This window comes from Petaurus breviceps, unplaced genomic scaffold (genome assembly GCF_028583685.1).
Source record: "Petaurus breviceps papuanus isolate PSGF00001 unplaced genomic scaffold, PetGlider_PUasm1.0 90639, whole genome shotgun sequence".
In the NCBI taxonomy this organism is placed as follows: domain Eukaryota; kingdom Metazoa; phylum Chordata; class Mammalia; order Diprotodontia; family Petauridae; genus Petaurus; species Petaurus breviceps.
The window spans coordinates 7,326,170-7,348,872 of NW_027187296.1; the positions used below are offsets into that span (position 1 = coordinate 7,326,170).

The window sequence follows — 22,703 nt, forward strand, 5'->3', positions numbered from 1 at the left end:
ATCTGCATTCAAATTATGTTCTTTCTAGTTCTTTCTCTGAGTGTAGACATCAAGAAGTAATTTTTTGACATCCAAAAGAAGAATGAGCCAGAAGAGGTCATATCTGCCTTTGGAGGCCTGCAGAAATGGGGCCATTTTCCCCCAAATGAATAGTTTGACAGTCTCTAGCAAAGTCATTTTAATTGGCCACCTGTGATCATTTCTTCAAAATCTTTCTGTTGATGTTTTCTTAGTATTCTCTGTCATCTACTTTTATAGGACAAGATATTGGCTGGTTATTTTGGCAGACAAAAATAATAGAGTGGTATGTGATAAACCTCTAAGGTGGCAATAATAATACTGTGACAATTTCTTAGGAATGGATGACCTTATATGTAAAAATTAGTTCAAAACAACCATTTTTTTGATTACCTATTTTGTTCAGAGTAGTGTGGTTGGCACTGAATCATCCCTGCCCTCTTGGAAGCTTACCATTTACTGAAAAGTTCTTGTCTCTTTAGAGGGTTTATAAACACTTTTCCTCACAACAACTCTGTGAGGAAGCCAGTTGTAAGTGTCATTTTTCCCATTTTATAAATGAGGAAATTGAGGCTTTAGAGAGATTAAATAACTTGCCCAACAACACTCAGTCGAGACTCTCAAGTGCAGGACCCTCTCCTTTGCATCTTAGCTCTTACCAATTCAGGCAGAGGGAGAAAGACCTTTGGGAAATACTGATTCACCAATCTTCATTTGAAAGAAATGCAGGTTACTTTTTTTTTTTGCCTTGTTACTTTCAAGTAGTAGAATTTTATATAAATCAAATTACCTTAGGTGATGATTTAAATCATCATCTCATTCAGTAGTCTCAAGAAAACAGAATTTATTCTTCAGAGAGTGAAAGAACTAATCAGGTTAGTTTTAGATTGAAGTTTCCTCATGCCTTCTATGAGACATGTAACACTCATTGTTTCAGAGGTCAGCCACATCTGTGTATTTGGCATGGGAAGTAGGCAGTCCTGGGGGGTGAAATTTGGGAGAGCAAGGAAGCCATTTTTTTAGTCTTAGTTGCAATGAATTTGGAAGGGTGTGATATGTGGCAGCAAGAGAGTGAGTCTTGGATATGATTTGGGAGATCAGGGTTCTCATCCTGTGTTTGTGCCACTTTGCTGTGTGACCTGGGGACAAGTCACATTCCATCTCTTGAGCCTCAGTTTCCTCACATGCAATATAAAGGAGATTGAACTAATTATTATCTAAAAGGCCTTCCAGTTCTTACTTCATTCCTTGAAAATCTTGATATATTTTGGGGGGGAAATACACTTTCCCACAGTAAAGATTACAACTTTTTCATGTGCATGCATATACATACATATATACTTTTTGTCTCCAAACTTAGACTGGTCCTCAGAAGATATGGACGCTGTACTCAAAACCTTTCATACTTTTCCATCTTTTTGTTCTACTCCATTGTCCTTTTTGAGAATTAAAATTGCCATCAGGGCTTGGAAGAGAACTTTAGTAGAGGATCCTCAAGTACTTTTTTGCCATTTAGAGAGAAATTTTATTTTTAGAAGATATGCACTTTGCTTTTTGAGTTCATTTGAGTATGTTTTACAATTAAATTTATAACTCCATTAAAAACTTAAATTATTTTATTTCCCAAAATTAGCAATGTGATGTGTATAGTGGACAGAACATTGGTCTTACAGCCAAAAGACCTGAGTTCAAGTTCCTAGCTCCATTTTATACTAACTGTGTGACCTTATGTTAGTTTCTTAACCTCTCTGAGACAGTTTCATTTTTATGAGATAGGGACAATAGTATTTAGACTATAGACTTCAAAGGGCTATTGTGAGGAAAATACTTTGCAAACCATAACCTGTTATGGAAGCATGAGCTACTGTCATTATTACATGAACCAGATATTTTGCAAATTCCAGGAAGAGAGTTAAACAGATGTTTGGAGAACCATTTGCTATGTTGTTTTAGGAGGGAAACCCTGTTACTAAAGACAACAAATGCCTAAATTGTCTTAACTAAAAAAGGAACTCACTCTGGGTATTTTTCTTTAGCAATAAATATGTATTTTGCCAAGACAAACATACGAGGATTCATTTTTAAATGTATAACTTAATTATGTTCACTTTTTTATTTGTTTTTTGCACTTTTTTTTTAAAACAAAAGTAGACTGAGTTAGGACAGTGCAAGTGTAAAACACCAGGTTTTGCAATGTTTTGTCTTTATTTTTGTTTTTCTATGTATTCATTGACTAAAAAATAGAGAACACTTTCTGACTTTCTAAATTCCCGAATGATTCACTACTTTTGAATGAATTATTTCAAAGGAGTCAAAGAGTCTTTCTATATTTTGAAAGGATTTTTATTGTCCTAATAAATATAAATTTTTTTAAAAAGAAATAAAATTTTATTTAATAGAACACATTAACAGATTATTGATCATGACCAAGAAGGGTCTTACAAAATCAAATATATGCAAAGCTGTTTAAATCTATCAGCATAATGCAACATATAAACAAATTACTTTAATATGACATTGATAATTGCAGAAACAGACTGTTAAAATACAATGTTCATTCTTGACTTTTCTTTCATTTTTGGAGGGGGGAACGGCTGGGCAGTTGGGGTTAGATGACTTGCCGAAGGTCACATGGCTAGTAAGTGTTAAGTGACTGAGGCTGGATTTGAACTCAGGTCCTCCTGACTCCAGGGCTGGTGCTCTATTCACTGTGCCACCTAGCCATCCCCATTCTTGAATTAAAAAGAATAAGAATAGAAGCATTTTCCCTAAACATCTGACAATCATTCAACAAGCATTTTTGCTATCCTGTTCCAGATGCTGGGGAGAGAGAGACAGCAAATGATGAAATGCCTACCCTCAAGGAGCTTATATAATAAGGGAAACGAATTTATATACATAAGATAGATACAGGATCATTTTCAGCATGGGCAGGAAAACACGGGCCCTCAGGGAGGGTCAGGATGAACCTCCTATAGATTGTCTGGAGTTGAACTTTTAAAGTTGCTCAGCATTCTTAAGAGCAGAGGTGAGAATGACGGGCTTCTCAGGCATACGAAAAAGTCGGTGCAAAAGGGAAAAAAATGAGAGATGGAAAGTCACTTGGGAAGAACAACAAAGAAAGCTGACTTGCTTGGACCATAGCATATAAGTCTGGAAAGGTAGTAGGTTGGAGCCCGCTTGTAAAGGGCTTTAAATAACAAATAGATGAAATTGTAATTGATCCAAAAGGCAATAGGTTGCTACTGGAATATTTATTGCTCAAGGGAATGACCTAGTCAGACCTGTGTTTTTAGGGACATCACTTTGGTAGTGATATAGCAATATATTGCAGAGGGAATATCTAGATAAATTTGAAAACTAATGCAATAAGCAAGAGCTGATAGGGGCCTTGAACTGGGATGGGTGGTATTGGTGTGAGTGGGTGTAGCAGCAAGCACCCCAAGCGTCCTTAGGGTTGCTGCCACCACAGGTTCTTGGATCTGCTTTGATAAAGGAAAGCAACTCAAAATGGGTTAACAAGCTTACTTTAATCAGTCAGACATATATCTTTTACCTTGTTCAGGGGAAAAGGTCGGCACCCCGAACTTCAAAGTACACAGAATTATCAAGACAGAAACAGATCTAGTAGACAGATTTCAAACTGTCCAACCATTACATCCATACCCAGTCAACATCTGGGTTTTTCAAAGGGGGGGGGGGCGGCTCTGGACAACTGGCTTCCCAGAATCCAGATCAAATCACAGAACACTTCTCAAAGTGAACCCCTGTAATGGAAATGCAAATTTAAAGATCTTCCCTGCCCCTAGGCTAAAGTGCACCTGGAGACTGGGATGGGAGGCTTGTTTTTCAGTTGATACTTTTTGATTGGCCAGTGGGTCCAAAAGGTTGTTACATTCTCTGAGCCAGGAGAAGGCTATATAAGCCCTGATATGTAGCTTTGTTTTGGGACTCACTTTGAGAAGTGTTCTGTGATTTGATCTGAATTCTGGGAAGCCGTTGTTGAGAGTCCCCCGGCTTTGAAAAACCCAGATGTGGAAACCCAGATGTTGACTGGGTATGGATGTAATGGTTGGACAGTTTGGAAAGCTGTCTACTTGATCTGTTAATGTCTTGATAATTCTGTCTGTATATTTTGAAGTTTGGGGTGCTGACCTTTTTCCCCTGAACAAGGTAAACGATATATGTCTGACTGATTAAAGCAAGCTTGTTAACCCATTTTGAGTTGCTTTCCTTTAACAAAGCAGATCCAAGAACCTGTGTGAGCAGGCACCTTGGGGATACTGGGGTGCTTGCTGCTACAACCCCCAAAACAAAGCCTCACATCAGGGCTTATATAGCCTTCTCCTGGCTCAGAGAATGTAACAACCTTATTGACCCACTGGCCAATCAAAAAGTATCTACTGAAAAACAAGCCTCCCACCCCAGGCTTCAGGTGCACTTTAGCCTAGGGGCAGAGAAGATCTTCCAAATTTGCATTCCCATTACAGTGGGAGATAGAATGTATAACATGGAATGTAGTGAGAGGTAGAATCAAAAAGACTTAACTGCTGGTTGGATATGTAGGGTGAGGGAGAATGAGGAATCATCTAAAGATGACTTCAGGGGTTGGAGTGGCTAGGTGGTGCAGTGAATAGGGTAGTGGCCCTGGAGTCAGGAGGACCTGAGTTCAGACACTTAACACTTACCAGCCCTGTGACTTTGGCAAGTTACTTAACCCCAATTGCCCTGCCCTCTTCCCTCCTAAAAAAAAAAGCAAAAAGATACTTCAGGGTTATGAGCCCAAGTGAGTGGGAGGATGGTTGATATCCTCCACAAACAGGAAAATTTTGGAAAATGGTGGGTTGGGAAGGAAAGATTTTGAGTTAAGTTTTGTGCCTTTTGTTTTGAGCTCCTTTTGGGACATCTAGTTGGAAATATATTTTATAGGCAATTGGTGACATGAGACTGGAATTAATGAGAGTAGATAGAGGTGAACATACAGATCTGAAAAACATCTGAATAGAAATGGTCATTGAATCCATGGAAGCTGATGAGGTCACCTAGAGATAGAAGACAAAGGGCCCAGGATAGAGCTTTGGAGTACATTAAGAGAGTGGGACATAGATCCAGCAGAAAAGACTGAGAAAGAATGACCAGACAGAACAATCGAGAGTTGACTTTGTTTCTGTTAAATAGAATGAATTATTGGGCCAAGACAGATGTAGTTGGGTACATGAAATAGGCAATTTCACTATAGCTATCCATACGTGTTCACATTATGCAAATTTGGCTTTGTGTAAAGAATTCTGAGAGAAATCTGTATTTCAAATGTTTTTTTTTGAAAATTCTTCGTGCAAAGCAGGTGCTGTATGATGTAGACGTCATAAATGGTGTTGGTGAGCTAAGAAGCATCTCTAAATTCCCACATGTCTGCAGTATCATGTCTGATACTGTACCTCTCCCTGTGTTCAATAGTAATCCTTATAGTTTCACCATGGCATCATTGCTAGGTGCCTGTGTCATTGGTGACTCTTCATTTTCAGCAATTAAATATTGACCCAGTTTCATAGGATCATAGCTTTAGAGCTAGAGGAGACCTTAGAAAGTCTCTCTTATTTTGGAGTTGGAAAGAGTCGGGCCCAGAAAATTTAAGTAACTTCCACCAATGGTAAGTGATAGAGCTAGGATTCTAATATAGGTCCTTTGATTTCAAATCTAACAATTGTTTTGAGACTACTGCCAATAAAAATGAGTTTAATGATTATGCATAGCCTTTTGTGACTTAGTTGCCAGAGCACTTACTAAATATTTTGTAAAAGTTTACAGAAATGTATTGAATATTCTTCAGGGACTGCGTGTGGCCTGCAGCACTCCCTAAGTGTGGCCCCAAACAGATTAAAATGTAATTGGGACAATTACAAAACAAATAAAGCAACAAAATGAGTAAAAAAAAAAAACAATAAATCATAGATAATGTTAATCTGTGGTTTTTGAAGTCAGTATGTACAGAGATCTTTATGTATAGTTTAATGGCCTTTGACTTTGACCAAAATGATGTAGTATACTGTCTCAGTCAAGCATTTATTAATGCTTGATTATATTTACATATGTCAGGCATACAGAGACAAAAAGAACATAATCTTCAATGAAAGAAGCTAACATATTGGGCAAATGGCATTTACGTGTGTATACATAAATATAAAATAAATGCAAGCTAATTTTTTTTTTGAGGGGGAGCATTGGTAATTAGGGGGAAGATGTGCTTGACTGAAATACGAAGGAAAAAGGATCCTATGCTAGAGAGATGAGGAAGGGAGTGCCCTCAAAGTATGGGGGACAGTCAGTGCAAAGACATGAGGGAATGTTATGTGTGAGAACCAGCAAGAAGGTCAACTAGACTGAATAGAAAGGGGAATAATATATAATGGGTCTGCTTATGAAGAACTTTAAGTGCCAAGCAGTTTATATTTTACCTTATGGAGCTGCTAGAGCTTACTGAATTGGTGAAGGACCTGATCAGAGAGTGCTTAACAACTTTAGCCACAATTTGGAGGATTAAATGAAGTATGGAGAGACTTGAGTAAAAGGGAGACCAATTTTTAGATTTGTTGTAATGATCTGGGTAAGAGATGACGAGACTCTGAACTAGGATACGGCCATATATCAGTGACAGCTTTTTCATCATTATCATAGTAGAGAGAAAGGGGTAAATGAGAGACTTCTTCGAGAGGTCAGATCAACAGGACTTAGCAACTGATTGGGTATGGGAAGGGGAGGAAAATTCAAAGATGACAATAAGTCTGTAAAGCTGAATGGCTGGAAGGATGGTTGTCTCTTCAACAGTACTGGGGAATAGAGTAGGTTCTTAATAAAATTTTCTGGTGGGATGAATTCTGTTATTATTCTATTTGAGTCTTGGCTCTATTATACTAGCCATATGACTTTAATCTCTTTGAGCCTTAGTTTCCTCATCTGGAAATTGTAATCTCCATCCTGCCTACTTCATAGGGTTGGTGTGAAGATTAAATAAGAGATAGCCAATGTAGAAATTCATTCTGTCAGGGCGGCTGAATGGCTCAGTGAAGAGAACCAGTCCCGGAGTCAGGAGGACCTGAGTTCAAATCCAGCCTCAAGACACAACACTTTCTAGCCGTGTGACCTTGGGCAAGTCAACCCCAATTGCCCTCAAAAAAAAAAAAGAAATTCGTTATGCTTGACTATTGTGTATTTGTTATATTGTTTACTTTTTTTTAATGGATGAGTCAGAGGAGAAAATAAATTTTTGTTGATTGTAATGCCTATAAATAGAATTGTGTGTATATATATAATATATAATTTATGAGTTTAAAAAATACTGTACTTACAGAAGCCCTGTGAGTTATGTAACAGAAGTAGTATTATCTCTAATTTACAGATGAGAAAACTATGGGTCAGAGAACTTAAGGGAGCCTGAGGGTTAGTGTAGTCCTCTGTAACCATAGAATTATATAAATGTGAGTTATCATTGTTATTTTTTTAAAACATTGTTGAGGGCTTTGTTTCCTTTTTAAAAACCATGTGAATTCAAATTCAAAATGAGAAAGCAACGAACCACAAGTCCAAAATATTGTGGAGTAATATTCTATCCCCCAAGACAAACACTATCCTAAAACTCTGAAAATCCAGTAAGGAAAGCCTTGCTTCCTTCGCCTACTTCACTGAGTTTAGTGAATTAGTGAGATTATATGGTCCCAGGGTTTGGAGATTGAAGTGATCTTAGAAAGCAGTTTAATCCAACTCCTCATGGGGGTGGGGGGGTTTGGCGTGACCCAGGTGCAGCATCTGGGAGAAGTGACTTAGTAAGGTTATACAGGCAGCTCCTCTGAACCCATACACCTTCCATTACACCATGAGAGAATATGGGTAATGTTTGAGCCATTTGTGAGGCAGCCATAAGACAATACTAAGCCTTTTCAGCATCATTAGCCAGTAATTAAGTTCCTGCTTTGTCACATGAAGAAAGCATATTGGGGAAAACTCTAAACTTGATAGGTATTTTATTCTTCTGAAATAGCATTCCAATTGGGGACATCCACCACAGGATAAAATATAGCAGTACGTTGAACAGCAGGCAAACTTGGCCATAGGTTTTTTTTTTTAATATACTTTTTTTTTCTGTATTAAAGACATGGTACCAGGAGACAATGTGGAGAGGTAGTACATATGTGAGGAGGGATTTTTATGTCCATTGACAAGCTCAGTGGTAACAGAGTTAGAATTAGTTAATGTGGGTTGATTTACTTCAGAGAACAATTAGGACAAGAAAAATCATCAAAATGAAACCAAGACTACTCAGAATGACACAAACAAGGAGTAGACCTAAACAGAGATAGGGTTTTAAGTAAATAAATAAATGATTTCAAAGAAAAGCAATAATGAAAAAGGTCCTGAGTGAAATGGGTGAAAGTATTCTCATACAACAGGAGCAGTAGTCACCAGAATCGAGCTAGGTCCTAACCCCCTCTAGGCTTGAGTTTCATTTTCCTGTAAATGGCCTGATTTCAGGGAGATCAGGGGGTACCCCTTCCCTTCTCCCTCCTAGAATACTCTTTTAACCATCTGCCTTTGTTCAATAAGGAAAATAGCTGAAATAACGTGTTTGCATTGTCTACTTAGAATGTGAGGCCATACATCCCACCAATGGGAATAGAAGTCCAGATACTGGGGAGGCCTTTTGTGGATTTTCTTAGAATTGTTTGTATAGGGGTATATAATTGTCTGCTTGATCTCTGTGCAGTGCCTCCCTATACCAGCTTGCTCTGGGGTAGGTGATGCCCAACTCTCAAGAGATTTGACTAGGAGAGTAAAGAGCTTCTGTTTTTGCCTTGAGAAACCTCTGGGATTTTTTTTATTTGGGTAAGGGTCTTGTATCTCACACAATCCCAAATTACACAAGCGCATTGCTATTTCAGGTAGCAAAGAACATACGGGACTTATGTAGTGCTTTTTTATATAGGTTTCCTGAGTCTTTTGTACATATTATGTCATTTGATCTTCATGATAGTGTACATGAGAAAAATGACACACATGGTACTTAACTGGTTTTTACTGAAGGTTATAAGTACCTGAGGATGGATTGGATAGAAGGTCTTCCTGACTCCATATCCAGTACTGTATCCAGTAGGCCATGTATACAGAACAGCAGACAAAGTATATGTTACCTATCAGAAGGGGAACAATTAAACGAGTTGTGTCTCAGTGAATGGCACAGTGGACAGAGTGCTGGGCCTTAAGTAAGGAAGACAGCAATGAATGCAAATCCTGCCTCAGAATACTTCCTAGCCATGTGAGCCTGGGCAAATCATTAACCTCTTCTTTCCTTAGTTGGTTTGGCAAAGGAAGTTTGGCAAAAGTTGGCTATAAACAACTTTAGTTTAAAGCCAAAAATAGACCACATCTTGAAGTAAGAGAATGAATCTCTAAGTTGAAAGTTATGGAGGGGGAAGAGGCATAGCCATTAAATAGGGAAGAGGATGTCAGGAGTCATCGAGGAGAGTAAATAATAATAATTCCAAACTTTTAAAACTGAGTTACTCAGGGTTATTACTGCCATTAAAACAGAGGATTTTAACAGGATTTAAACTTGGTACATGCAATTGGGTTGATACCTGGGCTCATCCAGGTATCAGCTCATCCACAAAGGCTCTGGGTACATGCAGTTTTGTCTTGAACCTTTTTAGTATATCATTACAGGTAAGTTCCTGAGGCAAATGAATTTGGCTGCTCATTGAAAGTAATTTTTCTTCAGTGTTGAAATAGGGAGGGAAATGGGATTCTCCTATCCTGATTAATAGTTTGCATTTGAGGAGCACAGGCTCTGCTAACTGTGTAGAGAAGCTCTTGAACACCCTGGTAATTCTGGCCTGTCATTTTCATGAGATCCAATGGGGAAAGGGATAAGAAATTCTTCTGTATCTGCAGCTACTTTCCTTCAGATCCGCACTTGCAGGCTCCGAGGATGACGCCTTCAGAGAAAAGACTCAAGGTCTAGCCCTGATACACCCAAGCTGAACCTTGGCCATAGATTTTGATGATTTTTAACTGAAATGACTTAAGTATCATTATTATTTTTGCTATTCTACTAAGGTAGACAAAGCTTCAAGCATTTATTAAGGGTTTGTTATGTGTCCTGCCCTGTCCTAGATGCTAGAGCTGCAAATACAAGTGAAAAGAATGACTGTCTCTGTCCCTTCTCCTCCAGGGATTTACATTCTTATGGGGCAGGGGTGGGGAACTTGCATCCTCCTAGGTCCTATGCAGCCTTTTGACTGAGTCCAAGTTTTACAGAACAAATCCTTTTATTAAGATTTGTTCTGTGAAGTTTGGATTCGGTCAAAAGGCCACACTTGAAGACATAGACGACCGCATATAGCCTCAAGGCCACAGATTCCTTACCTCTCTAATAGGGGAAGACAAAAACAAAAGAGAACAGATGAGCAGTACCCTTCTTGGGCTTGGTGTCAAAGTTGCCAGGCCTGGGACCCTTCCCAAAGTGGAGGCCTCAGGACGGGAGGCGGCCAGCACAGCTGAGCAGTATTCCAAAGTGAGAAAGTTGCAGTCCCTGAGGTGTCTGGAAAGTAAGAAACAGCCACAGGGTGTCAGGGGACAGAAGGAGATACCTATCTTGCTAGGTCTGTTATATTCTACAGTCATCATTCCTAGCTTTTATCCAGCATTCCATAATTTTCAAAGATTTTCTCAAATACAGTATGCCTTTTTCATTGTAATAATTCTTTGATAAGGTTGTATATCCATTGTTATTTATACCTATTTGACATATAAGGAAACTGAGGCCCAAGGTCATGTAGAAAGTTATTACTTAGAATATAATTTAGTTCTCTATATTTCTAGTCTGGTGCTTAGTCCACTACTTGTTTATAATGGACAGAAACTATTTGTATGCAAGTAATTACTATATTAGAGTTCTTAGCAATTTACTGTTTAAATAAGTTCAAGGAATTCCCACCCCCCTCCAGTGGCCCCACGCCCAGTCTCATTTACATTGACACTTTGCTTACAAGCTCTTACTTTTGATAATGTAATGATAAATTCTTGCCAACAGAAGCTGGTTTTGAATATTACATGACCATTGGAGTTTTAGTTAGAAATCCTAGCATCAAATCCCAGAATATTCTCTTTTCTCTAGGTTTTTGGGACACCTTTCTCCTGGTTCTCTACTTTTCTGACCACTCCTTCTCAAGTCTCCTTTACTGAATCTTTATCCAGGTCACTTAAGCTAACCATAGGTATCCTGCTGGGCTATCCTGGACTCCCTTCTTATCCTCTTCTATGCTATTTCACTTGGTAATCTGCTCAGCTCCCTTGGATTCAATTATCTCTGTGCTGATGATTCTGAAATTGCTTAGCCAGTCCTAATACCTCTGCTGATTTCCAGTTATCTATTAGATATCTTGAAATGGATGTCCCATAGACATCTTAAACTAAATGTTTCATGGACAGCTTAAATTCAACGTCTGAAACAGAACTCATTTGCCCCACCAAATCCTCCTCTCTTCTGAACTTCCAGTATAACTGTTGAAGGTTCCACCAGCTTCCTAGTCACCTAGGCTGGAAACTTAGGTGTCATCTTCAACTTCTTACTCTGACTGCCCCACCCCGCCCCTTTACTGCACCCATATCCAATCTCTTGCCAAATCCGGTCATTCTGAACTTTGCAACATTTCTCCAATATACCCCCTTTGCCTGACACTACCACCACCCTGCTCCAAGCCCTCATCAGCTCATGCCTGGACTTTTGCAGTAGCCTGCTGTAAGTCTGCCTGCCTCCAGTCTCTCCCCACTCCTCAAGTACATCCTCTACTCAGTAGTCAGTGATCTTTCTATAAAGTGCACGTCTTACTATGTCACCCCCACACTCAGTAAATTCCAGTGGCTCCTCATCAGATCCAGGATCAGATATAAAATCCTCTGGTACTCAAAGCCCTTTATAACCTCCCCCTATCTTTTCTATTCTTATTCCCTCTACCCCCTTTTCCTCCCTTTTCCAACCTATTCTTCAATCCAGTAACCTCTTCTGCAAATATTCTGTCTTTCAGCTCCAGGTTGTTTTCACTGGCAGTCTCCCCATTGCCTAGAATTCTCTCCCTTATCTCTTCCTGTCTTGCTTGGCTTTCTTCAAGTCCCAGCCAAAATCCCGCCTTCAGTAGGGAGCCTTTCCTGGTCTTAATTCTAGTGCCTTCTCTCTGTTGATTATTTCCAGCACATCTTGTTTATAAGTCATCGTTTGTCATCTCCCCAGTTACACTGTGAGCTGCTTTGAGAGTGAGGAGGGTTTTTTATCTTAGTTTCCCAAATGCTTAGCACGGTGCCTGACATGTGGAGGTGCTCAATAAATGTTTACTGACTGACTAACCTCCCCTTCTTTGGGCCTCAGTTTCCTCATCTTTAAAAAGATATGACTGTAAAAAAAAAAACTAGAAACAAAATAAGTAACCATTGATTAGGGAATAGCTAAACAAATTGTGCTACATGAATGAAATGGAGGGAGGAAGGGGAAAGAAAGAGGAGAGAACTAAGCACTAGTGTCTTTTGTGTGCTCAGTGCCTCACAAGTATTATCTTACTTGATCCTCACAACAACCCTGGGAGGTTGGTGCTTTTATTATCCCTAATTTTATAGTTGAGGAAACTGAAATAGAGATTAAGTGACTTGCCCAGGGTCACACAGTTAGTAAGTCTTTGAGGCTGAGACTTGACCTCAAGTCTGAAGAATTCAGAAACATGGAAAAGCATATGAACTCATAAACAATGAAATAAGCAGAAACAAAAACAGTATACATCATGATTAACAATAGTATTAATACCTCTCAGTTACACAGAGCTTTAAAGTTTTCAAAGCACTTTGTAATTATTACTTTATTCTTACAATAACTCTAGAAAGTAGGTGCTACCCATTTTACATATGAGTAAACTGAGGTTGGCAGAAGTTAAGTGGCTTACCCCAGGTCACACAGCTAATATTAAATTCAGAACTTTCTGTCTACAGTGTAAATGAAAAAGAATTTCTTTTTAAACTCTGAATTCTTTGTAATTATGATCAAATAGGTCTGGAAGTGTTACAGACTTGAAGAAACAGTTGATAATGTTGGTTGTTTTGCTGAACTTTTTTTTCCTTTGTTCTTTGTTACAAGTTAATGTCTTGCTAAGTGGGGGAGGGGCAAGAGAAATAATCAGAAATGAAGGTTATTAAAATGCAAACTGTGTCAATAAAATTTTAAAAAATAAAACCAAATAAAGGTTTGGTCTAGATGATCTTTAATGTTTCTAAATATGTTAAACACGTGCAAAAATATTTGTCATTCCTTATTGTGGAATTCCACCTATTCCTGAAGGAATCTCCTCTGTAACATTCCCCACTAAATGTTCAGCCTTTGTTTGAAGATTTCAAATGAAGAAGAAACTCACCATCTCTCACTGCAGCCCATTCTACTTTTGCATAGCTCTTAGGAATTAAGGGGAGTTTTTTTGTTTTTGTTTTTTTTTACAGGGAGACTAAATTAACCTTTCTGTGGGTTTTCCCCCATGCTTCTATAGTTCTTTCTCTAGAGCCAAACAGAAGAATGCCAGTCTAAATATGGTGTGATCTTGAGGACCTTCACCTTCACTTCCCCCAGTACCTAGTTATTTGCCAAAGTCCTTTTGATTCTTTCTTCACAGTATCACACGCCTGTCCTCATTTTTCTGTTCATATAGCTCCAGTAATCAGTAGAATGGTGTAAGCATCTGAGACCTAAGCCTAAGTAAGGCCTGACCTTTGAGACTGCCCTGCTAAGTGCCAGTGACTGCTGCTTTATCTGGCTCTCCTCTGTCTGCAGGTGAACAGCCTCCAAGTTGCTGAACCTGTGACATCAGTACTAGAGCTCCAAGACTGCAACATCTTCATCCAGATCATCAATCGCATGTGAGTAGGAACCTTCCCAGATCCAGTGACCTTTAAGGGAAGCAAGGGGCTCCTGGATTGGGGACACAGTGCCCAAGAGACACTCTTTCCCTAGTGCCTGTGTCCTAAGGGGACAGCTGCGACAAGCAGTGGGTGTCCATAAGTGGGTGGCTAGCAGAGTGTAGACTGGTCCATGCAGGGATCAGTAAAGGAGCCTTGAGATGGGGAGCACCAAAGAGAAGATTTGATGGTTGGGAGAAACTAGCTCACTACCTTCCAATCTCTGAAAGGCTTAACCTGGGGAAGAGGGATTAAAATGCTTGACCCTTGAGGATAGATATGCAAATAATAATTACTGAACTCCCTAGGAAAATGTAGTCTAAAATATGCCCCAGTAGTTGTAGAGGGATTGGATGGGTAGGGAGGGAGAAGGGTGTGTGAGTGGAGATCCTCTGGTCCAGAGGTATCAAACAGTCCTTAGGCTAAAACATAGATAATATTGACTTGTAGTTTTCTAAGTCGATATTATAGGAGGCCTAATGGGATCCTTATGAGTGGTGTATTGGCCCCCATTTCTATTTGAGTTTGATATCCCTGATCTAGTGTGTCCGTGTCCCGTCCCCCCCCCCCCCCCGCTACCTTTAAGGACAAACCACTATAATACAGGAGTGGCTTGCCTAAAGTCATACAGATGATTCCTTGCAGAGACAGAATTCAGTTGTGGGCCCTCTAATTCCAAATTTGGGGATCTTTTTGACTGGGATGCTGTAAGAGCCTAGTTGGCACAGGGTTGATTATCCCAGGAATCTTCTTTCTCTGACATGTACGCAGTGATTTCCACTTTGCAAGTGCTCTTTCCCAGTAATTTGGCAGAAATCTTGCTCAGAGCAACATCTTAGGCCACATACAAAATAAGCTAAAAGTAAATATACAACCTCTGTCTTAAAGGGCATTACTTTTTTTAAAAGCAGGAAAAAATTAGATCAGGTACACTTTTGGTTAGAGAGAGAATTCTTTGTTTTTTTCTCATTTGGATAAAGGGAGAATTCTTAACCAAAACTTAAAGGTAGGTAATAGATCATTTTGCTTAGATGAAAATGGAAAATCTTTTGCTTGAACAAAATCTTTACATCAAATATCTTTCACTAGTGTCGTTATTTCCAGAGTATGTAACAAAGATGATATGACCAAGAACCGTGTCCAAATGGCTGTGGTCAAAAGAATTGAACATAAAAGTTCTCAAAAGAATTGCAAACTGTTGGGCAGCTAGGTGGCACAGTAAATAGAGCACTGGTCCTGGAGTCAGGAGGACCTGAGTTCAAATCTGTCCTCAGACACTTGACATGTACTAGCTGACACTTGACATGTATTAGCTATGTGACCTTGGACAAGTCACTTAACCCCAATTGCCTTACATTCCCCCCTCCAAAAAAAAGAAAAAAAATGTTAACCATATGAAAGATTGTTCCAAGTCACTAATTTTCAAATGATTTATTAACTTCTGATTTACATCATTCATTTCTGCAAGATTTTGAGTTACAAATTTTCTCCCTGTTTTTCCCCTATCCACTGCCCCAAAATAGCAGTCCCACAGGATATCCCCTCCTCCAATCTGCTCTCTAACATATCTTCTCCCATGCCCCTTTCGACTTTTCCAGTGGATCTCTATGCCCCAGTGCCTGTATATCTTATTTCCCAATTATATGTAAAATAGTATTAATAATAGTATATACATACATATATATATTTAAACATTTGATTTTAAAACTTTGAATTCTAGACTCATTCCCTTCCTCTCTTGTCACCCACCCTTACTGGGAAGATAAGCAGTTCAGTATAGGTTGTACATGTGTAGCTAATGCAAAACAATAACATAGTAGATATACTGTAAAAGACTGACTATATTTCCCTTCCTCCTGTCCCACCTCCCCCAAGTCACTAATTTTAAGAGAAGTGCACATCAAAACATCTTTAGTTTTACCTCACACCCAGAAAGTTGACAAGTTTATCACAAGATGGGAAGTCACTATTGGAGGGTAGAGCAATTGGGATTAAGTGATTTACCCAAAGTTACATGGCTAGTAAGTGTTAAGTATCTGGGCCGTATTTGAACTCAGGTCCTCCTGACTCCAGGGCCGGTGCTCTATTCACTTTGCCACCTAGCCCTAGCCACCCCCAAAACCTTATTTTTAAAACAGTAAAGTGACAAACTAGACTGCTCTGAGGTGTTTGTTGTGGCCAAGACAGTGAAGATTGACTGATGAGCTCTATCAAGGGACCAAACGGTGACAGTTAACTAGTCACATTTTCTTGCCTCTCTGTTCATAGTGTAGACTAGCCCAGGTCTGCCAGCCAATAAGGATGCCTTGAGCACTATGCTAGGCATGATAGAGAATACAAAGACACATAAAATATGATCTGTGCCTGCCAGCAATTTATAGCCTAAAGTGCATTAAACTGTTAGAAAATGCATGAGTACTGAAATTTGTGACTGATTATTAAGCTACAGTAGTTCAGACTGGGAAAATAGGACTGCAATAGGTATCCTGGAGGCTTCCTGGGGGTGTGAGCTTGACCTTAAAGGGTGGTCAGTATTTAGATGGGAGGAGAGAGGCTTTCTACCTTGGGGCAGGTAAATGTATAAAAGTCATTAAGGCAGGAACTAGCAGGAAGGATTTTGTTGAATTTTAAAGCCAAACTTTTATTCCTTTTTTGTCTGTTGTGGTCAACAAAGCTGTTGGTTTTTCCTCTGATTTGAGAGCTCCCCCTGCTGCCTTCTCCATCGGGTTGGCTTTCTTCCTCTTTTGTGCAACCTGCTAAACAAATACCAGAGATGGGGAGATTAATTGGCCTCATACCCAAGTTCTGGTAAAAACAAACATGTATTTGGCTTTCTGCAGATTCTGTTTGCCTTCAGCCTTGTTCAGTGGTGAACTGTGTCCTCTGTCTTTTCAGAGCCTCTCTCTTTTCTCTTCTCTGTACAGTCATTTTCAGTTGTTAGTCACATCTCAGTATCCCCACAGTATCCATTCAGTGTTATCCTTTGCTACGTCCAGGACTTTCTAATGGCCTGTCCTTTCTTGTGTAGCCCTTCAAGAGTCATTGGCCCAGATTTCTACTCATTTCCTCTTCTCTCTCATCTGTTTTCAACCTGCTGATTCTTGCTTCTTTTGTTTCTCTGGAATCCTGAGAATTGGAAAGAAACCATGATCACTAAATGTGTGTACTATTTATAGAGCCCCGAGTTGAGGGTTGGGAGAAATACAAGGTATGATGAAGCGCAGTCTCCTGAGGGAGGTTAGAGTCTTGTAGCTGAATAAGATAACAATACAGATAGTCAAAGTATACAATATTACGTGAGGAGTGACTCTAAATGCATGAGAAAACAAAGATCCAAAGGTTAGAGAGTTTATTGAAGGGCTGTGACAAAAGCTTCCTGGAATAGGTGGTATTTGAATTGGATTTTAGAAGATGTATAGGAAGTTTCATAGGTAAAGAGCAAGACAAAAGGCATTTGGGGCACAGGCAGTAGTACATGCAAACTCATGAAAGTGCAGGTATTTGGAAAGGCAGAGAATAGCCCATTTTGACTGGATTTTAGAGCAACTGATGTGAGATAAGACTGGAAAGAGGTAGGATGGTGCCAGATTATAGAGGTCTCCGAATACCAAGCAGGAGATTTTTATGATAGACAATAGTGAGCCACTGAAGACTTTGGAGCAGAGAAGTGACTTAAGTAGATCTCACATTCCACTAAGCTACATCTGGCCTTGGCCTTCTCCAAATCATGAAATGTCAAAGAGTTCTATCTGGAAGGGCCCTTAGAGAGTATCCACATTGGCTCCAACAGAACTTTGACCCTAACATCCTTAAAGAGTGGCCATCCAGCCTCTCCTTGAAGAAATCCATCCTTCATACTTCATCCTTCCTTCTTTATAGAGAAGCAAACACTAGATGAGGAAGATAAAAGAAGGCTGTGAAGGGTAGACAAATTGTTTCTTATTCTCTTTCCCAGAAACAATACAGAGATGGTCTAGCTGTGGGACTCTAGGCCTCAGGCAGGGCAGGACTTGGAGGGGGATGTTTGGGGATGAATGGAGCAGTTATCTATCCAAGCACTCTTGTCTTAATACTTCCTCTCTTTCTAGCCATGGCACTGAAGAGGGGCAACAGATCCTGCAGCAGCCTCTGCTGGACAGATTCAACTTCATCTCCAGCTTTCTGCAGAGTAAGCATCTTTTTTCCATTTTGCTGGGGAAGGAGTTTCGTTTTCTTACCCCTTGGGGACCAGGGAGCCAGAAGGTGAGGTCACAGGGGCCCTTGGAGAAAGGAGAAGACCTGGCCTTTTTTATAAGAGGGATTAAAAGAACAGAGCCAACTGTGATCCCATAGCCATCCCTCAAGACCTGAAAACATCACCCCAGAGATATGTAGGTGTCATGGCTAAAGAGAACCTTGTGTTTTGTGAGTCCGTCTGAGGCAGCATGTCACACTGTGCATGGCTTTCCTTCCCTCTCAGCCCTGAGGAGGGAGTGGGGGATTAAAGACTGTTGTCCCTCCTTCCTTTCTTGGATATAAAAACTGTATGGACTATAAGCATATTGCTTCCACTTTGCCTCCTGGACCTCACTTTCTTTGCCTGTAAAAAGTGGGGATAGCTGCCTTCCTTTTCTTACAAGGTTGTGGGGAAAGGGAATTGGCACAGGTAAAAATTTTGAAAAAGTAAAAACAGCAAGATAGTTCCCATTTCTGTAGTACCTTTAAGGTACAAATAACTTCAGAACCACCCTGTTAGGCAGGTAGTACAAGTATTGTAATTCCAATTTTGTAGCCAAAGAAACTGAGGTTCAGAAATATTACCTAACTTGCCTGGGATTACAGATCAGTAAGTAGCCAAACTAGGACTCCTATCCAGAACCTGTGTGTGACTCCAGGGCCAGAGCACTTTCCATTATAACACATTGTTTCTACTGATTCAAGTCAATTCAGCTCATCAGCTGAATTTATACACTAAATGTAGGTATTTATTAGGTGCCTGCTATATTCAAAGTGCTGTGCTGGGTCTAGGAGGTAGAAACATAAGAACACAACACTCCCTTAGAGCACATGTATCTCAGGATGAACTACTAGAGAGACATCCTGTATTCATTTGAAGAGGAGAGGGTCCATGGCAGCTGGGAGATAGCAGAGAAAGTAACCCTCGAGAAGGGCTTGGGAGGAAGCAGAGGATGTGGAGGTCAAAGGGCTTTCTTGGCAGAGGAATGGGAGACGGGGTGTCATGAACCAAGAGCACCTAGTGTTCTTGCTTGGCTGGAATGTGACTAGTGTGAATCAGGCCAGGCTGTGGAGGGGTTTCAGTGCCAAGCCAAAGCATTGCTCTTTTATCCTAATGATGATGAGAACCCACTGAAGTTTTTTGAAAAGGAGAGTGTCAGGGCCATACTTCTATTTTCAGAAGATGAGTTGTCAGCTGTGGTGAGAATTATTTGGGGTAGAAAGGCTCTAAGCAGAAAGACTAATTAGGAATCTGTTACTATAGTCCAGAAGAGAGGGAATAATGGCCTTGGCTAGGGTGGTGGCCATGGTCATTGGGGAAAGGCAGTGGATATGAGAGATGAAGCAGTAGAATTAAAAAAAGGTTGGTTTCTAAAAAGGCAGGTTTGGGGAGATGATGAACGATTAGGTTTTGGACACATTAACGTTTCAGCTATTCGTGAGATCTGCATTAGAAGTTATCTATCTGGCAGTTGAAAATTAAAGACTTAAAGTTAAAAGAAGGCATTGAAGCAGGATATATGGATTAGGAAGTCATCTGTTTAAAGAGATCATTGAATGTGTGAGGACTGCCATTATAATCTGGGAAGAGAATACAGAAGGGAAGAATGTTCAGATTCTTAGGAGGCATCTACTCTACAATGATGGGAAGTAAATGGTGATCCAGGGAAAGAGAGCGTGAAAAATCAATCCAGAAGGTAGGAGAAAAACCAGGAGAGAACATTGCCACAAAAGCAAAGAGAGGAGAAAATATACGGGAGGAGAAAGGGCAGTTGATGATTTTGAGCTACAAAGAGGTCACAAATAGGATGGAAATAGAGAAAAAGTTGTTTGAAGGAAGAGGTTTTTGGTAGCCTTGAAGAGAAAGCAGTCCCATTTGTGCAAGTGGAAGCCAGACTGCAAATGACCGTTGAGAAGTGAATGGGTGATAAATGTTAGCTATTGATAAGGAAATGGAAATGAAGGCAGGGAGTGTAGCCATTGATTTTAAGGTTTTGAGCAGTGAAAGGGGAAGGAGATATAGGATTATAGCTTTAGAGGGCAGAGTGGGCTCAGATAAGTTTTTTAAGAATGGTAGACTTCTATATGTTTGTTTATTGCCTGAACAAAACAAAAAATTTTTTTTAATGTCAGATGTTAGATAGGCAAAGGTTCAAAATAAAAAAAGAAGAGGGGGGGAAATAATTGGAGCAAGCTCCTAGAAGAGATAGAAAGGAATGGAATCAAGAGCATGGAAGAAGAGGTCAGCATCAACAAAGAGAGAGACTGTCCTCAGATATGGAATAAAAGGAGGGAGAGATGGATGAGAACATAAAGGAGTTTTGAGGTATGGGGTTAGATCGTAGACGCGGCCTCTACAGAATTCTGGGCAGATAAGAATTCATAATCTGCTCTGTTATAACCATATAATCTGTCTTTTATAGAAGTCCCAGAGTGCTTTTATAGCAATAAGCAATGACTAAGTAGGACTATTCCGGGCCAAAGTTGACACTATGACCCTCCTCTCTCCTTTCTCTTCCTCTCCTACCCCAACTCAGCTCTCTTCCATAGCTTACTCTGCAACCTCAAGCAGGAAAGATGAGTGTTGTGGGAGAAACATAGGTGTCATTGGAACTCCAATTAACAGTCTGACAACCAATGAGTATTGACTGGCAAATGAATCAATAAAAAACAAAGGTTAGGCAGAGTAGGCAGTTACTGAGATACAACATGCTCACATGTTGGACAGGGGTAGGACAGAGAGGAACACTTTGGGATATTATTTTTTATTAAATATAATATAAAACTCTGGTGTAGGGGTCAAAAGACATGGAATCAAACTGTTATCACAAATGCACATGCTTATGGAAATGTTGATTTTTTTTTTTTTAATGTCAGATGCATTACAGTAATGACTCAAAGCTTCTGACAGACCATACTTACAGGGGGCAAAATTTTCAGGTTTCCCAAAGATGTAGAAGTTTACCTCGAATCTGGCTAGCATTTCCTTAGGCAGGGTTTAGGGTATACTCGCTCATGCCTTTTTCCTGCCTTTTTGTCATTGTAGAGAACCGCAAACATCAGTCCTCCTCAGAGAGCCTAGTGTCTGTGCAGAAGCTAGAAGATGGGGAGGAGCTGGAGTTGGCCAAGGTAACTAGTGGTACATACATCTGTGAGGGGGGTGAAGCAAGACAGGACCTCTTAGTCTTTTAGTCCCGTATATAGAGAGGTTGTGGATTCTCTGTTCTCAAAAAGAAGCAAAGCTTATTCATCTCCCTGCTTTGATTAGTTAGTTTAGACATTCACCTGCTCAAGGAAGGAGGGAAAAGAAAGTTTAAAGTAGACACAGCTTCATTTGTCTTTGCACACAATTTGTGAAGACTGCTTTCAGCTCAGGGATTGTATTAATTTATCCCTGTGTCAGGCATCTGAGGAACAGGAGATGGGAAGGAACCAGCAGGTGGATGTTATTTGAGAATTAGGGAGGTGTGACCTTCCAGTTTTAATTTAGGTCTGTTAATCTCCATCTAGGCTCTCAACTTCTTTTGCTTTTATTCTGGAAGGTGGAAATAAGCATGCGTGCTAGGTGGGGCAACAATGCTTAATTAAATTGTTCTATGAAGCATGCCTCATACCTCTTCCTCACAGCCCTTGACCTGAAATTATTTGGACATGTGATGCATGCTAACATAAGCTCTACCCCGTCATAGGTGCTCAGTCAATGTTTGTTGACTCATGAGCACCCTGTTTGTCCGTCCCATGGGCTAAGGAATATAGAACAAGACTCTTACCCTCAAGGTCCCCACACTTTAGTTCCAGTAAGGCAGGCATATATACAAATAGTACTGTTGGGTGTTGGTAGAGTTATAGTATATAAATGGATATACAGACCTAAGTTAGGAGCATTGGGAAAGGGTGACTGAGAACTTGTCTTCATAACTGATTCTAGGTGATCATGTTACTCTTATACCATTCCACCATGAGTTCCAAAAGTCTGAGGGACTGGAACCAGTTTGACTACAAAATCCAGGTAAGCCCTTGCTTCTCCACACCCCACACTGGCCTTATATTTGGAGCCCTTGGCTTCATCATTAGCTCTCCCTGTTTTTTAATCTGAATCTTCTCTTCAGGAGGATGGGCTAATAAAACTATTACCTCTTTCTTCCATTATTCTGTTGCTCTGGGGCAGTTGTTGCCATTCCTTTCTTTTGTGCATCTCTAGCCTCCTTTTGTGGTAGAGTGAATGGACGTGGTTCCCAGACAGGTTTCTGACATGGCCTGTCATGGTGCCACAATAACCTTCTAGTCTTACCTCTCTATTACTCCCCTACAAACCTTCTTAGCTGAATTGTTCTACTTTCTATCCCTCTAAATGCACAGCACTCCCTGTCCTCAATGCCATTGTTTATATTTTTCCCTGTGCCTGGGATGGCCTCTATTCTGCTCTTCCTGTTGAATTCCTGAATTTTCTCTCTCTCTCTCTCTCTCTCTCTCTCTCTCTCTCTCTCTCT

The 22,703-nt window shown here is 40.1% G+C and overlaps 1 protein-coding gene across 9 annotated transcripts in view; it reads left to right on the forward strand.

The window, feature by feature from the left end:
• The window catches only part of NUMA1 (nuclear mitotic apparatus protein 1), a 106,231-nt gene that overhangs the window by 59,832 nt on the left and 23,696 nt on the right, over positions 1 to 22,703 (forward strand). For all 9 annotated transcript variants that reach the window (XM_069064686.1, XM_069064687.1, XM_069064691.1 and 6 more), the window contains 4 exons: positions 13,874 to 13,959; positions 18,087 to 18,166; positions 21,260 to 21,342; positions 22,142 to 22,222. In XM_069064686.1, coding sequence (XP_068920787.1) covers positions 13,874 to 13,959; positions 18,087 to 18,166; positions 21,260 to 21,342; positions 22,142 to 22,222 — 330 coding nt within the window. The remainder of the gene's footprint in view (positions 1 to 13,873; positions 13,960 to 18,086; positions 18,167 to 21,259; positions 21,343 to 22,141; positions 22,223 to 22,703) is intronic.